The following is a 14381-nucleotide window of genomic DNA, read 5'->3' on the forward strand; positions in this document are numbered from 1 at the left end:
TCACGTCTCAAGTTGCTAATCCGACTGAAAACAATAACTGGCTGAAGTCTACACAGGAACCCAAGAAATTTTGTCTTTGATGCACCCCCAAGGCTAAATTGCCATCAGACCGATTGCCTAGCTCCGACCAAATGGGTGACGTGATTCCCATCGTCCTCCATCAAACACATTCAAGCTGACATGTATGTGACAAATCTGCACAAATAATTGCATGAGAGACTTATGAGCAATATTTCCTCAGGGTTTATTTTGAAAATTCCTCTTCTGTTCTGGCTTTTTGTTGTTTTCTTTTACCACGCTCACCTTAGGAAAAACCTGATTTTGTGTTCCGCTTTGGGGCATCTGAAAATATGCATAAAACTTCCACATCTGTTTCGTGAGACGTGAAAATGTGTAGGACGGTAAGAGAGAACCTTTGGGGCAAAGGTCAAGAGAGTGGTCTTCAGTGTGGTGTTAATGGTTAGTCCACCTAATTGTAAAACATGCTTCACTTTAAGAGATATTGTTTTCATATAAAAAAATAAACGGCAGTGTTACAAGTTTAGTGATATAAAAATGGGGTCAGCAAAAGGTTTCTTTTTTTTCTCTGTCTGGCTCCCTTACTTTGACACAGCCTCTCTCTTGCTCTCTCTCTCTCTGTCTGTCTTTCTTTCGTCATCCCTCCTGAAAGACTGAGTTTGGTTAATCATTGCTTCTACTTGGTGCTACGTTACAGAACGTGGTGCATGTGGACTGGTTTGTTTGTAAATGAGCCTATAGATGTTTTTGTCTGAAGAGAGAGCGAGAGATTGAGCGAGAGAGAGAGAGAGAGAGGGGGAAACCCGTGGAAAACCGTCACACACTGGCGTAACACTCGTGCCGTAAGCAGCAGCAGCAGCATGTGCACCCCCACATGCGTGTCAGCCTGTCTACTGTACCCTCAAAACATGCCTACAAATGATGCACCCACTGAATGATGCCTGGTAAGAACTCATACTTACAGTAGAGGTGTTTGGTTTGCAGAGCATAATGCCCGGTCTGGTGAAGTTTGACATATTTCATTTTTCTGCCATTATTGTAAATAATTAATATGCCTTTAACGTCCTAATGAGCTGTAGCTGTAGATCCTGGAGTTTTTCAAGCCAATCGTGTTGCTGTAAAACTCAGTACATTAAGTATAATAGCATTGGAAACTGTTGTTGTGGCTTCAACATGTCTGATGACGTTAAGGGCAGAAGAGAGAGTGCTGTGATCTCAGCTGAACGGTGCTGACCTGATGTCAGCCCAGACAAGAGTAGGTCTGATCCCACAGGCGCCCGGGGCTGTAAGTCAGCACTACAGCTAATGCTAACTGCATCCTATGGTCATTATACCGAACAGGCCATTTAGAAAGTATGTCTCTTTGATTTAGATATTATCTATAGTCTGAGTCCCAGTAGAGCTTTGTAATATATTAGGGGGACATTTACATTGTGACTGGAAGCTCTCAGCGGCTCGTTCAAGGCAGACTTTAGCCGTTCGTTGACGTTCAGTCAAAACGCAGACCAAAAGACGCTGATTTGAATGGAGGCTTCCTCGAGCCCATACATTACATACTGTCCATCTGTCGTGACACATAGTGCTCTTATCACAAGAGTCCTACCAAAATGAAATGACAAACACATCAACATGAGCCCTCCTCCTCCTCGCTGCCACGAGACTAGAACCGAATGGAATTTGAAACGTTTTAGCCAAAAATGTTTCCATGGTCAAGGTGTTTTTTGCAGAAACGTTTCAGATTTCGTTCTGTTCTCCGGCTTCAAACAAAATCTCTCGGGGGAGTTCGCGGCGCGAATCGATACACAGGTGAGTGACCTCTGGCACACGCTGACACACGCTCCATCAAACACTGACAGGCTTTAAGATGAAGGTGGACAGCAGCCTGCTGTGACTTCCTGCATGGGTGCAGCTCCTCTGAGCCACAGTGGTCTTATTGATAGGACAAACAGCATTTTGGCCACATGTTTGATGTTCTGGACATGTCATTAGTTCACTTTGCTAACCGGGGCTCAAATATTGTTATAATTATGACCCAACCTTTTCCTGCTTTGGTCCTCTTGTTTCTCGTTGAGCTGAGACCACTTATCACACATAAGTGGTGTGTTTGCAATGAGCTTTGATGGATTGCGTGTCTCTGTGTCATCCAGGCAGTCTGGCGAGCGTAGATAAGCCCCCTTATGAGGTGAAAACCCTTCCCCATCCTGCAGTATCCCCTCCCAGCACCAACAGCAGGCATAAGGGATGTCACGGCTGTTCCTCTTTTCGGCAATGCTGATTGTCTCCTGCAGCATTGAGGTAAGTCCAGAGAGCACACACACACACACACACACACACACACACACACGCACGCACGCACGCACGCACGCACGCACACACACACACGCACACACACACATCCCAGAAGTAAACAGCCTCCAGGTAAGTCTGTGAACTTCCATTAGTCGTTGGCCTTCTTCACAGTGTGGCGGTGGGTGTTGTTTCTTTAGCTCTGCTGCCTTCTGAAACAAGCCAGAGAGTCGTGGTGTGTAAACCTTAACAAACTGTCTGTCCTTGTTGATTTTAATCACAAGAGTATTACAGTGTTTGTAACAGCTCATCCATACAGGCGCACAAGGCCCCCCATGCAGACAACACATTCAAATGCGACACAGTGTCTTGATTATGGGTTGTTAGCTACTGTATATATGAAGTGAAGTAAACCAAATGAATGGCAATTCACTTAATGCACCCAATTTGTCTTCATGATTTGTGTGGAGCCCACATTCTCAGCATGTGTCTTGCCCAATAGATTCATACATCAATAAGGAATAGCATGCCTTCCTCGTATAACTGGACTGTTTTGTTGTGTGTGCACCGTTTCCTTAGGTCTCTCCTGCTGCTTCTCTGGATAAGCTGAAGGAGAGTTGGAAGTTGTACATGGAGGAGTGTGATCGCAACAACAGCCGAGACCCGTCAAGCACTGGTGAGCTAAAAATACTGTAACACATTTTTTAAACCTACAATAACTGATTACTTGGGGTCTGCAGAAAAAAGCCATGAACACAATACTAGCATATATTCTACAGTTGATACGGCAAACATTTTAGCCTACAGATTGGGAGTAATTAATAAACTTGTAATTGGAGTGTGTCTGACCACCTGATGAATTAAAGTCCAACATTTACTCTACTTTTCGTTCTGTTTTTGGTCTCCACCAAATAATTGTCAGTAGGTTTGTCAATATGAGTGACAACTGTCATGTGAGCCATATTTTTATATATAAACAGCATTTACCATCACCTTGCGATGCAGTGTGAACTATCTAATGCAGGGGAGCTGGTAATGGTGAGGTTGGCAATTTCCGCTTCCTGCTCAAACCATTGAATAATCACTCTGCTCGCAGCGGCTCCCAGTTTTCTATTTGCTGCCCCACACTCTCTGCTTTCTGGCTCCAGCTCACTCCATCAACAGCGTTTAACTACATGCCCTTCAGTTGCATTATAGTCTGTTACCTTGTGGAATAGAAATGGAGATGAACAGTGATGCTCCAACTTTCAAAAAGACCGCTTCTCACACTGCACGTATAATCACATATCCGTTGCTCTCATACACCGGTGCTGTCACCACATGAGTGCAACACCGAAGTAGCAGGAGCTGAGCATCCACCTCTCTGTCCACTAACAGCCTGTACTGTTTACATCCTGTATAGAGAAGATGAAAGCTGTGCTAAAGGAGAAGGCCATTAATAGAGGACTTTACTCTGAAGTCAAGATGAAAGACCAAGATGTGGACAGATGTTGGCCACCAGAAGTCCTCACTTCAAAGACACAGGCACAGATTAAGGGCTGTGATAGTATTAAAAGAATTACCCATATTTCATATTTGCTTGTTTTCATTCTCAGGCCTCGTGTGCAACAGGGAATTTGACAAGTACGCCTGTTGGCCTGATGGACTCCCCAACACCACAGTCAATGTGTCGTGTCCTTGGTATCTGCCATGGCACCATCAAGGTAAGAGGCACCAGGGTCAGTGGATACACGCTGTACTGTCATGTTGCTGCAGAGTACTTTGAAATATCAGACAGCTGTCCGTGATGACTGGACTTGACTTGAAACCGTGTCTGTCTGTGTTGTCTTAGTTCAACACGGCATGGTGTATCAGGAGTGTGATGCCAACGGCCAGTGGGGGACAATGAAGAATACCAGCGAGTGTGACTCTAATGATCTAAGTCTGGTAAAAGAATATCTCTTACATTAAACATAGTTAAGAGAAAACAATTATATACTAATAACTTGTCTGCATTATATCATTTACAGATCACATAATAGGTGCAATGTTACAGTTAAAACAGAAACCTCTTAAATAAAGGGAACAAATCTAAAGTCTATGTGTTCATCTGCGTTTTAATTTGCAGCAGTACTATGGCCATATTTGGATCATGTACACTGTGGGCTATTCCTTATCACTGGTGGCTTTGGTGTTGGCGCTTGGCATCCTTATATTCTTCAGGTAATAAGTATTTAATTACAGTTGATCTGCATCAAACACAACAGGGACTGGAACAATTACATTTTGGAAATACACTTCTTTGCTTTCTGGTGGAGAGTTGGATGAAATGATTGATACAACATTAACGTGGTCTGTTAATAAACACAAGGATTCAGCCAGCAATCGGTTAGCTTAGCTTACCCTGGAAACAGTGAGCATGGCTCTATCTAAAGCTAACACAATATACCTACCAGCACCTCTAAAGCTCATCAATCAACACGTTACATCAAAGTGGAAAATTACATTTGCTATTTACTATTTCTCTGCTGATCTGTGAATGATTATCTTGGAGACAATGATAGCCTCTCATTCATCAGGAAACTGCACTGCATGAGGAACAACATCCACATGAATCTGTTTGCCTCCTTCATTCTTCGAGCGCTGTCCATCCTCATCAAAGACGCACTGTTGGAGGCCAACATCACGTCTCAGGACCTCAGCAGTGACCAGGAGCAGGGATTCCCACAGGCGTCTATGCCTCCAGTGGAGCTGCTGGTCAACAATGAGGTCAGTAGGGATCTACCAAGTCAGTCAGTAGAAAAGGGTACTTTTCCCCCCTAACACTCTAAATGTCATGGTGCAGTGTGCAGGACAAGCAGGGAGAACCAAAACAAAAAAATAATGCAGAGACTGACAGACTCAGTGATTTACATAGCACAAAAAGCTTCCCGATTCACACAGGCGGGTAAGCAAAGCTTCAGAGGCAGGCAAACGAAAACCCCTTACACAACAATAAAGACAAACCGACAAAGAATAAAAGGAATAGAACAAAAGGCACAGTGGTATAGTGACATTAACAAGGGAAGTGAGATCAGCTGAGCAGGAGGTGAATGCAGGACTCATGAGGAACAAGTGAAACTGATCAGGGCGGAAAAACTCACAAACACAGGATGTAAAACCAAACACGACAGATGAGGAGTGAACTAAAGAAAATAGAAAGACAGTTTGTCCGATCCAATACCCATACTACCATAATAGAAAATGCCAGAAAAAGATTTAGTATGTCCCTTGTATGTCAAATGTAATATGACAAAAATACCAGATCGTATACCCACTGAATTCGGTCACATTTAGCATTATGCAAGCACGCCTGCTTTTCTGGTCATTCTGACCCACAATCCTCTGCACAGCAGACACATGAGCAAGAGGGTCAACGTTTAAGTTGCAATGTTGTGACGAAGTAGTTTGTCCCAATTGAATGAATACTGCATGCATCAGCGCGTACTTTGTAAGGTAAGCTGCAGTATGTACTAAAAGTTCAAAGAAAAAACATGTGACTTGGAGGTCTGCCTCAAAGCATACGATTTTAGGCTGATGAATTGATGTAGCCATTGCGTTGGTGTAACCAACACATAATGGACATACTAATACTACATAAGGTCCATCAAAGATTTTACAAAAAACATGGCCTAGAAATGTGCAGCCATAATTATGATTTGTAAAACAGTCCGCTGATAAGATAAATAGTCAAAAAAGTGGTATGTTTAGAAAGTGATAATGGCATTCCTGTGAAAGGTTAAAGGTCGCTACAAGGATAATTGAAGCAGCTAATTATTATAAAAGAGGGGAGGGTCAACCACGTGGTTGTTAGTGTTTGGGGGTCACAGCTGGCTGAGCCTGGGTTCAAAATGCTGCTGTTGTACAATCTCATGACTGTCGGCATAAAGCTTGAATCCTGCGGCAGAAGGGGCTCCCATCTGCTGCAGCACTGATCTCACCATTCAGATCCCGCTGACTCAAAATGTTTCACATCAGAATGCTTGATATTTGATTCATTTGTGGACTAAACCTCGCTGCTGTCTTGCAGACAGCGGTTAACTGTCGCATCGCCATGGTGATGATGCAGTACAGTATCATGGCCAACAGCTACTGGCTACTGGTGGAAGGCATCTACCTCCACAACCTCCTGGTCATCACTGTGTTTACAGAGAGGAACTACTTCAAAATCTACCTGTGCATTGGCTGGGGTAAGCTGGGCGCTCGGGGGTGCAAGGCCATGCATTATGTGAAATTAGAGCAGATGTATTAAATGCATGATTAAATATAAAAAGACTGTAACTCTAGTGGACAAAATTACTGTTTTGCATTAAGATTGCTCTCATGTCTTTACAGGTACCCCGTTAATATTCCTCGTACCCTGGGTGATAGCTAAACACCTATATGAAAATCAAGAGTAAGTTTCCACAATGCTCCCTCTTTCTCCCTCCCTTTTTCCTAACTCCTTCCATCTGTATCTAACCCTGCCAAACCTTTTACATTTTAGCTCACTTGTGTTGATAGAACCTCATATCCGGAAAGAAATCTGGCAGGTGGTCTTTCTTTTAAACATATGAATGTTGATACTGACCAGCTTGCGTCCAATATTTAACACTGAATTACCACACGAGGAGTTGGCTGCACCTCAACTTTTCTTCTGCAGGACTGCAAAAACATCACACCGTGTCAGAACAGCGGTGTTGGCATGTTTTTAATATTTCAAGTGCCCAAACTTAGGGTCTGGCGTGCACTCTTGAGCAGCAAATGGGGGTAAAAGGGATCTTAAAGCTGCACTTTCTAAACCGCTGACACAGTGTGATGTTATGTAATCAAACATTGTATAATCCCATGATGGGGCCGTCACACTTCATCAGCAGGGAGAGGAAAGCGTTCTACCTTTGCAGAGTTGTAAAAAAGTGTAGTGACATGTGTTTCAGAGTGAGCCTTGTTTAAAAGCACGTGAGGTGTTTCTGGTCATCGACACTGATCTTTCCTTTGTGATTCTTTTTTTCGACACTGATCTTTCCTTTGTGATTCTTTTTTTCAGGTGCTGGGGGCAAAATATAAACATGAATTACTGGTGGATTATTCGTTCCCCGATATTGCTGGCAGTTGTGGTAATCTTCCCTTCCTTGCTCTCACTTTATTGCTGCCTCCTGCTTTTTATTTTGTATTTTTTAATCTCTATTTTCTCATTATGATATGCTGTTTCCTAAACATTTAAATCCTAAATGACATTTAAGTTGTTTATATTTACAAAAAAAAAATGCATTCACTCTAGAATCCTACATATGTACCACTCCTGCATTTCCCATACACTATTCAATATTTAACACCTTATTTATTCATGAAACGTAAAAGGCTGTCAATGCTTTAGGCCAAACATCTGGAAAACATCTTAAAAGTCAAATGTTTTTGGCTTAAAGAAATATGATTTTTAGCTTAACCCCTTTCCATACCGTGACTAGGCCTTCATTGAAGGTGTTCTCTACAAGGTCAGTTATGGACTTTTATATAAGTCCGATTTGTCATGTGTCTAACATCAGGCCAGCTACACAGACATCCCGACATTTTCCATGCATTAATCTTTCTGCTAAGTGGCCTGTATCTCACAGGAATTCCTGTGTTTGAGTTGTCGCAGGGACGGGAAGGCTGCTTCCCATTCCAGTGTTTCCCTCTTTACAATGATCACATGTTCAAGGTGCACATCAGTAGAAAACTACACTCACGTGTATGTCTATGCAAGAACATGTGACTTTGTTATTGTGAGGCGGTTTGTAGGGGTGATGCGTGGATCAAACAAACACAGGACTTTGGTCCAGGAGATCCCGTATGAAACTAAAAGTACATATACAGTGACAATTTGTCACATCACTCTTTGTTTGTCACTCGGTATTGATGTGAGTCATTAGTCAGCCACGTTGACATCACCCACGCCTTTTCCCTGAGCCCAAGTGGTTTGTTGTCTAAACCTAATTTCCTATGAAGATGGCAGTATAGTCTGAAAAGACACTGTGCATGTAACTAATGCAAATGGACATGTCCTCCCTGACACGTCCAAAACTAACGCTGGAGGGGTATGTCGATGAAGCTTAGGGCCACTGACCAAGCGACCGTATTTGACCAGTTGGATACTGGAGGCATTGCAGTGTATGCATATAAAGTATACATAGTATTTACATGCACGGCATGCTTATGATTTTGAGGATGAAGAGATGGAGAAAGCTGCAAATCATCCATCATTAAACCTTTAAAAGTGGAGTTCAAATAATTTTCACATTACAGCTTTTTTCTGAATTATAATTATAATATTCACAAAATGCCTGAATATATCAGTGCACTGTATGTACATTATGTCCTATTCACTTCCTTCGTTCAGGCATCTGCAAAATAACAAGCAACCTCTTAATTGCAAAGGTCACATCAAGAGTGATTTTCATTAGAGGAACTCCTGCTGTTGCTTGAAATATCAGCTGCTATGAAAGGACTCCCTGATATCACTGCACTAATACCAATCGTGGAAAGTGCAAAACATGTTTTTATTTTGTGATTTATCCATGCAGGTTGTTGTGATTTTACCTGCAAATGGGTTTTGATGGTTTTCATTGGAAATATTTTTTTTGTATGTGGATTATGCTTTTTTTCCTGTTTAATTTTTCAACGCTTTGAGCAACACAAACAAAATGTCAAAACTGGACACCTCAAATGTTTTTGGGGTGGCAGCTGAATTTTCAGCGAGACAATGTTTCAAAACCATTGCACATAAAACCTTTATCATGCAATTAAACGGTTACTATGAATTATGTCTCTATAATAATTGTGTCTTTTACAGATCAACTTCCTTATCTTCATCCACATCATCAAAATTCTCGTATCAAAACTTCGAGCGCACCAAATGAGATACACAGATTACAAATTCAGGTGAGTTCAAACATTAAATTATTTTTTTTGCTCTTTATTATTTATATTTTAGAACATTCGCTCCACTTATTCTTTCCTCTCTCTATCTCTCATCCCCGTCCATCTCAGGTTGGCTAAGTCGACTCTAACCCTGATCCCTCTGCTGGGCATCCATCAGGTGGTCTTTATCTTTGTCACGGACGAGTCCACAAAGGCCACCATCGGACTGCGTCTCACCAAGCTCTTCATCGACCTCTTCTTCTCCTCCTTCCAGGTTAGACTTGAACCAAAGCCTCTATTTTCACAACAATCAGCACTTTTAAAAAGCACATGAAGGGATGGCTGTTGTCCACCCAAACTTGTGCACATAGATAGTTTAACCTGGGTTAGCAGTATTAGTGCTGTCATGGATATGTGATGTACTAATGTTATATGAATGAATGAATGAAACTTTAAATGTGCAAATTAATTAATGCCCTTGTGTGCAATCTATCTGTGTGCAATATGATGAATGTGAAATGTCTTCCTTACACTGTGATATTTTCTCTTGTTTATTTTATATATATATATATATATATATATATATATATATATATATATATATATATATATATATATATATATATATATATATATATATATGCAATTCCTTTTTATCCATTGTTAACTTGTTATTATCGAACTGTTGTGTATTGTCAGCTACAGACTATATTTGATTGTAGTTTATTACTACACTTTGGCATGACCTTTTCCTCTGGGACACTCAGCCTGTACATTCTGGCAGGGGGACAGACAATGGAAATCAGCCTCGCGGCTGTAATTGGGTGCATTTACATTTTAATTTAAAGTGTTCATCAATGTACATTGTCCCTCTCGAACAAATAAATAACCTACCTATTTATAAAAAATCTCAGCATCGGGATTCAGCTTAGATTCGGGGTTTCAAGTATGAGTTGAGACATTGATGAGGGATCTTTTGGTTCATAATTCCCTTTCTTTACCAAGTAAAAAAAAAGAGAAAGCATCAATGTGTTCTTGGGAGAGAGGTGAGATCTTTATGACGAAGCAGGAAGCCCAAAGGAAGTTCAAAGCACAGACGTTCTCCAGCTTGAATCAATCTTAACAAGATTAATTTGAAGACAGCTGCAGCTGAACATCACATTTCTCTCCTAATCAAATTCAAATCTCATAATTCACTCAGCACCAAATTAACAGAAGCAAGTCATGCTTTCATTTAGTCTAAGTGTCATTCCAGATGAGTTGTTTTCAGCGATACAGATGTCGCTTCATGTCTGGGTTCTCCTTTCCCCAGACATTTGAGAAGTGCTGCATTCACTCATGAGTCAGGAGGATATACATGAACATAATGAGCTGTCTGGGCTGTGACATGGTTGTGGCACACACAATGACCTTTGGGATACGAGGACACAGATGACGTGTGTCAAAATATAGACAACCATCAAGGGAGAGGCGGTGATGAAGAGAGCAACAGAGAGAGAGACTAAGACAAAGGCTGTCTTCAGAGACAACAGGAGATACTGTAACACGCATGTGATTGCACTCAGTAGTTTTGTCATAAAGCAGAAAATTTGCAACTGCCCCATTTAACCCAAAAAGGTGCATGTGTTGATGCACAGCAATACATTGGATTGTCAAAATAATATGTGAGTGAATATTGTAGCTGTCATGAGTCAATGATAGGGGACTGACTCAGTATTGGTTGTCTCCACAGGGTCTCTTGGTGGCCATCTTGTACTGCTTTGTCAACAAAGAAGTGAGTTTCCTCATTTGCGCGACAAAAACACTTCAAACCTCGACTTTTCTCCTGCTATCGCATTAATTACGTCTGCTTTGCCTCCGTCTTCTCCTCAGGTGCAGTCAGAAATCCTGAAGAAGTGGAAGCGCTGGAAGCTAGGGAGGAACATCGAGGAGGAGTACCGCCACACCTACAGCAATACCCCCAACACCAAGACAGCTAGCTTGTTGAACCACGTCTCCCGACTGCCTCACCTCCCAGACATCGCCAAAACCTCTTCCCCGGTCTGCAGCCCTGAGGAGACGCACATGCTTGTGGAAGGATGCCACAACGGCGTGGTCAGCAGTAAGGGGGCGTGTCAGTGCGCCTCACCCCTTCACGAGGGAACCATCAGCAGCTGCACCCTACTGGAGGACATCAGCCTTACGGACAAGGTGCAGTGTTACGAGGGCCAGAGAGAGAACGTGGAAAGCCACCTGTGAAAGGTGCTGGGAACAAGAAATTGAGGAAAGTTGGAGGGCCTTAAGCTGTCAACTGGCTGACATGCTGCCCTGGGTGTCTGTGACGAGCTGGGCTGATAGACTTATCCATCAAAGCGTTTTTTGCCTAGAGACCGATGTCACTGGGAGGCCAAGCGGCACTCAGCTCTCTCCACAGTCTGAGAACAGTGAATAATACGGCAGACTCCCTTGCTGAGACGTCTAATGTGCTGTGAGCCTCATGAATGGATTTCTGTAGATGTTTGTCAGACAGTGAAAGGAACCGCTGCATTTTGAACAATGCAGATAAGCCATGAAAAAAAAAAAAAAAAACCTGAAACCTCAAATTGCAACAAAACAAGACAACAACAAAAAAGAAACAGGGTCATTGCTTGAGCCTCAGCTTTACTTTTTGCTGTGTATTAAATGTGTGTTTTGCGGTACTGGAGGTTTAAAACAAACTGGACATTGAACTTCCTCCACTGAAAAGACCAAACAAGTGACTCAAAACAGGATGGTAGGGAACAGAGGCTTTTATTTGTCTTCTTTGCTTTGCGCTGATATCTGTAAAGGGTTTCTTGTCTATAATGACTTTGATGAAAATGTACAGAAAAAGAAGAAATATTCTGCTGGCTGTAGCTCATACAATAAGGTGACCACATTCAAGGGACATTGGAAATTGGCAGCTGCTCTCATCAAGTCATTCCTGGCCAATATATTGAGAAACAGGTAAAGAGATGCTATAGGGTGAATTATAAATAAGATAAAGTGATCATCGTTTGACTAGGTGTTTACAATAAAAGTGTATGTCTTTATACCTTGGATACTGCAGAGTGTACAGTTGTGACTGTGTATATGTGCCAGGTGTGTTTTCAAGGGGAACAGTTGCAGTTCTGTGCCATTAAATGTGTTTTCCTTTCCTCCTTGCTATCAAGATGTTGTCTGACTCACACGCCCTGGCATACTATATGAAGCTCTACACGGCAGCCCACTCAACAATTGAGCAGCCGCATGCACTCAGATCAAGGATAAAAATACACAGCAAACAGACATGACCTGTAAAGCCACACATGCATGAAGTATGACTCCAACACTGTGACTCAAAGTAACGTGTCAACTCTGGCACGAAGATGTTTTAAAAAAGTCTAAATATAGGTTCATGCTGATTTTGCATATTTGGTGAGTTTAAGTTGCGTTAGTCATACAGTGCCATCCCAACAGTAATGACATTGTGCAGAAAGTCTGTGTTACTGATGCATCCAGTTACACTACAGTGTTTATTATTCAGACTTATCCTGTGTGACACTTAGAACAAAACTCCCCTGAAAGCTGAACAAAACCTTGAATGACAAAGAAAGCTACACTAGCAGCGGTACATTTGCTTCTGAATATGTTGCATTTATTATTAAACAACATACATTTTTGAGTTGCGAAACGTTCAACGTATGACTATTTGCACAATGTTAATTTATAATTGGTAAACTGTGTGTGTGTGTGTGTGTGTATATATATATACATATGTGTGTGTTAAACAGGTGATTTATTTGATTGCTGTCAATATTGTACTTGCGTGTGTGTGTATATTTCTTTAGGTGGATATGAATGAGTGTAGTTTCAGTATTCCAGATTTGTGGATGTTGGATGAATCATCGGCTGCAGTCAGTTCAGCGATAGGTTGATATGAACCAGTACGACTGGGTTCACACAGAGCACAGAGGTCTAGCGTATACAGTATGGCACCACGTGACATTCCCAGAAGGCATGCCTATATAAAGGTATAAGGAGGACACGGCCCCTGTATTGCATGATGGAAGCTACTCTCAGTGTAATTTTGTAGTTTCACAGTTTAGAGCACGACAGCAGCATGTTCGTCATCCAGATAATAGCTCTGTGCATTTACATTTCAGCCAGGTGCTGGCGTTGAGTCTGTAAAAAAATAAATAGCAGGCTATTTTTCATCAACGTCTGCTGAGGATTGTAATAGAGCAGATATCCAATACTTAGAACTGAGCTGGGAGCATGATGCACACACTGGCGCTGCTGTTGCCCGAAGGTGAATTTTACAGTGTTTTTCTTGCTTTCCAGGGCAGGAGAAATGCTCAGATACTGACACGGTAACAAAGGAATGTTGTGCACCTCGAGTAAAATTGTATTCAGTAGAGTATATATGTATGGTCAAAGTATATTGCAAATTTTATTTCAAACTAATACATGTATTTTAAGCTGTGACCATATACTATGTATGTTTTTGAAGCCAGCAGCTTGGGCCACTCCCCTTTTTGGACCAAAGTGGTTCTGTGTGAATGTATTCTAGAGAAGCCCAAATCAGAATTCTCCCCTTTATTTTCTCTTCGGAGGAGGTTATGTACAGTACATTCGCTGTGAGGAACTAATCAGTAAAAACTGACCGTGTTTCAGGTGTATGCTGTTCATCATATATTGTGTCTGTTTATAGCTTTGTCCAAATGGTGAAAGAATAAATTACAATGTATGTGAAAGAGTATTCCAACTTGACTGTGTCTTTCGTATTGGTGCACATTCATAATGTTTAAATAAAAGAAGATAAAGCATGTGCCGATCAACTTTCTTGGCTTGTTGGTGAAGTTAACAGCAGAGGCCAGATGGCCATGCTGACTGGCTGAATGCCAGTTTTCCTTAAAAGAGAGATGAGTATTGATTTTACCCTGGGGTCAGGTGCTGTTTTATAGCACATACTGCTCCTTTTGTGGCCAAGAGACACTGGATAGTTCAGCTCACACTGACTTATCAAAACCAATCAGTTTCAACTTGTATCTTTCAGGGCTGTGTCTGATGTGTAACTTTCTAAAAACGATCCAATGGATGATGCGCCAATGATTTTTAAATCATTGCTAAAGCCATGGTTCTATGTTTGTGGCTCATTTGTGTATTTTTCCACAGAGCATTTATTGTGTTCTCTGTGCTGC

General features: G+C 41.7%; 1 protein-coding gene across 1 annotated transcript; it reads left to right on the forward strand.

Moving 5' to 3' along the window:
* Positions 1-2259: 2259 nt before the first annotated feature.
* Positions 2260-11439, forward strand: gcgra (glucagon receptor a; the record flags this gene model as incomplete). Its single annotated transcript, XM_079232990.1, has 13 exons — positions 2260-2313; positions 2884-2980; positions 3900-4007; positions 4136-4230; positions 4412-4506; positions 4863-5052; positions 6353-6512; positions 6658-6718; positions 7349-7418; positions 9134-9222; positions 9331-9475; positions 10934-10975; positions 11074-11439. 13 exons carry the CDS (start codon positions 2260-2262, stop codon positions 11437-11439), a joined length of 1572 nt encoding a protein of 523 aa, XP_079089116.1.
* Between the last annotated feature and the right edge of the window lie 2942 nt (positions 11440-14381).

The sequence above is a fragment of the Taurulus bubalis genome (genome assembly GCF_910589615.1).
Source record: "Taurulus bubalis genome assembly, chromosome: 17".
Taxonomy (NCBI): Eukaryota; Metazoa; Chordata; class Actinopteri; order Perciformes; family Cottidae; genus Taurulus; species Taurulus bubalis.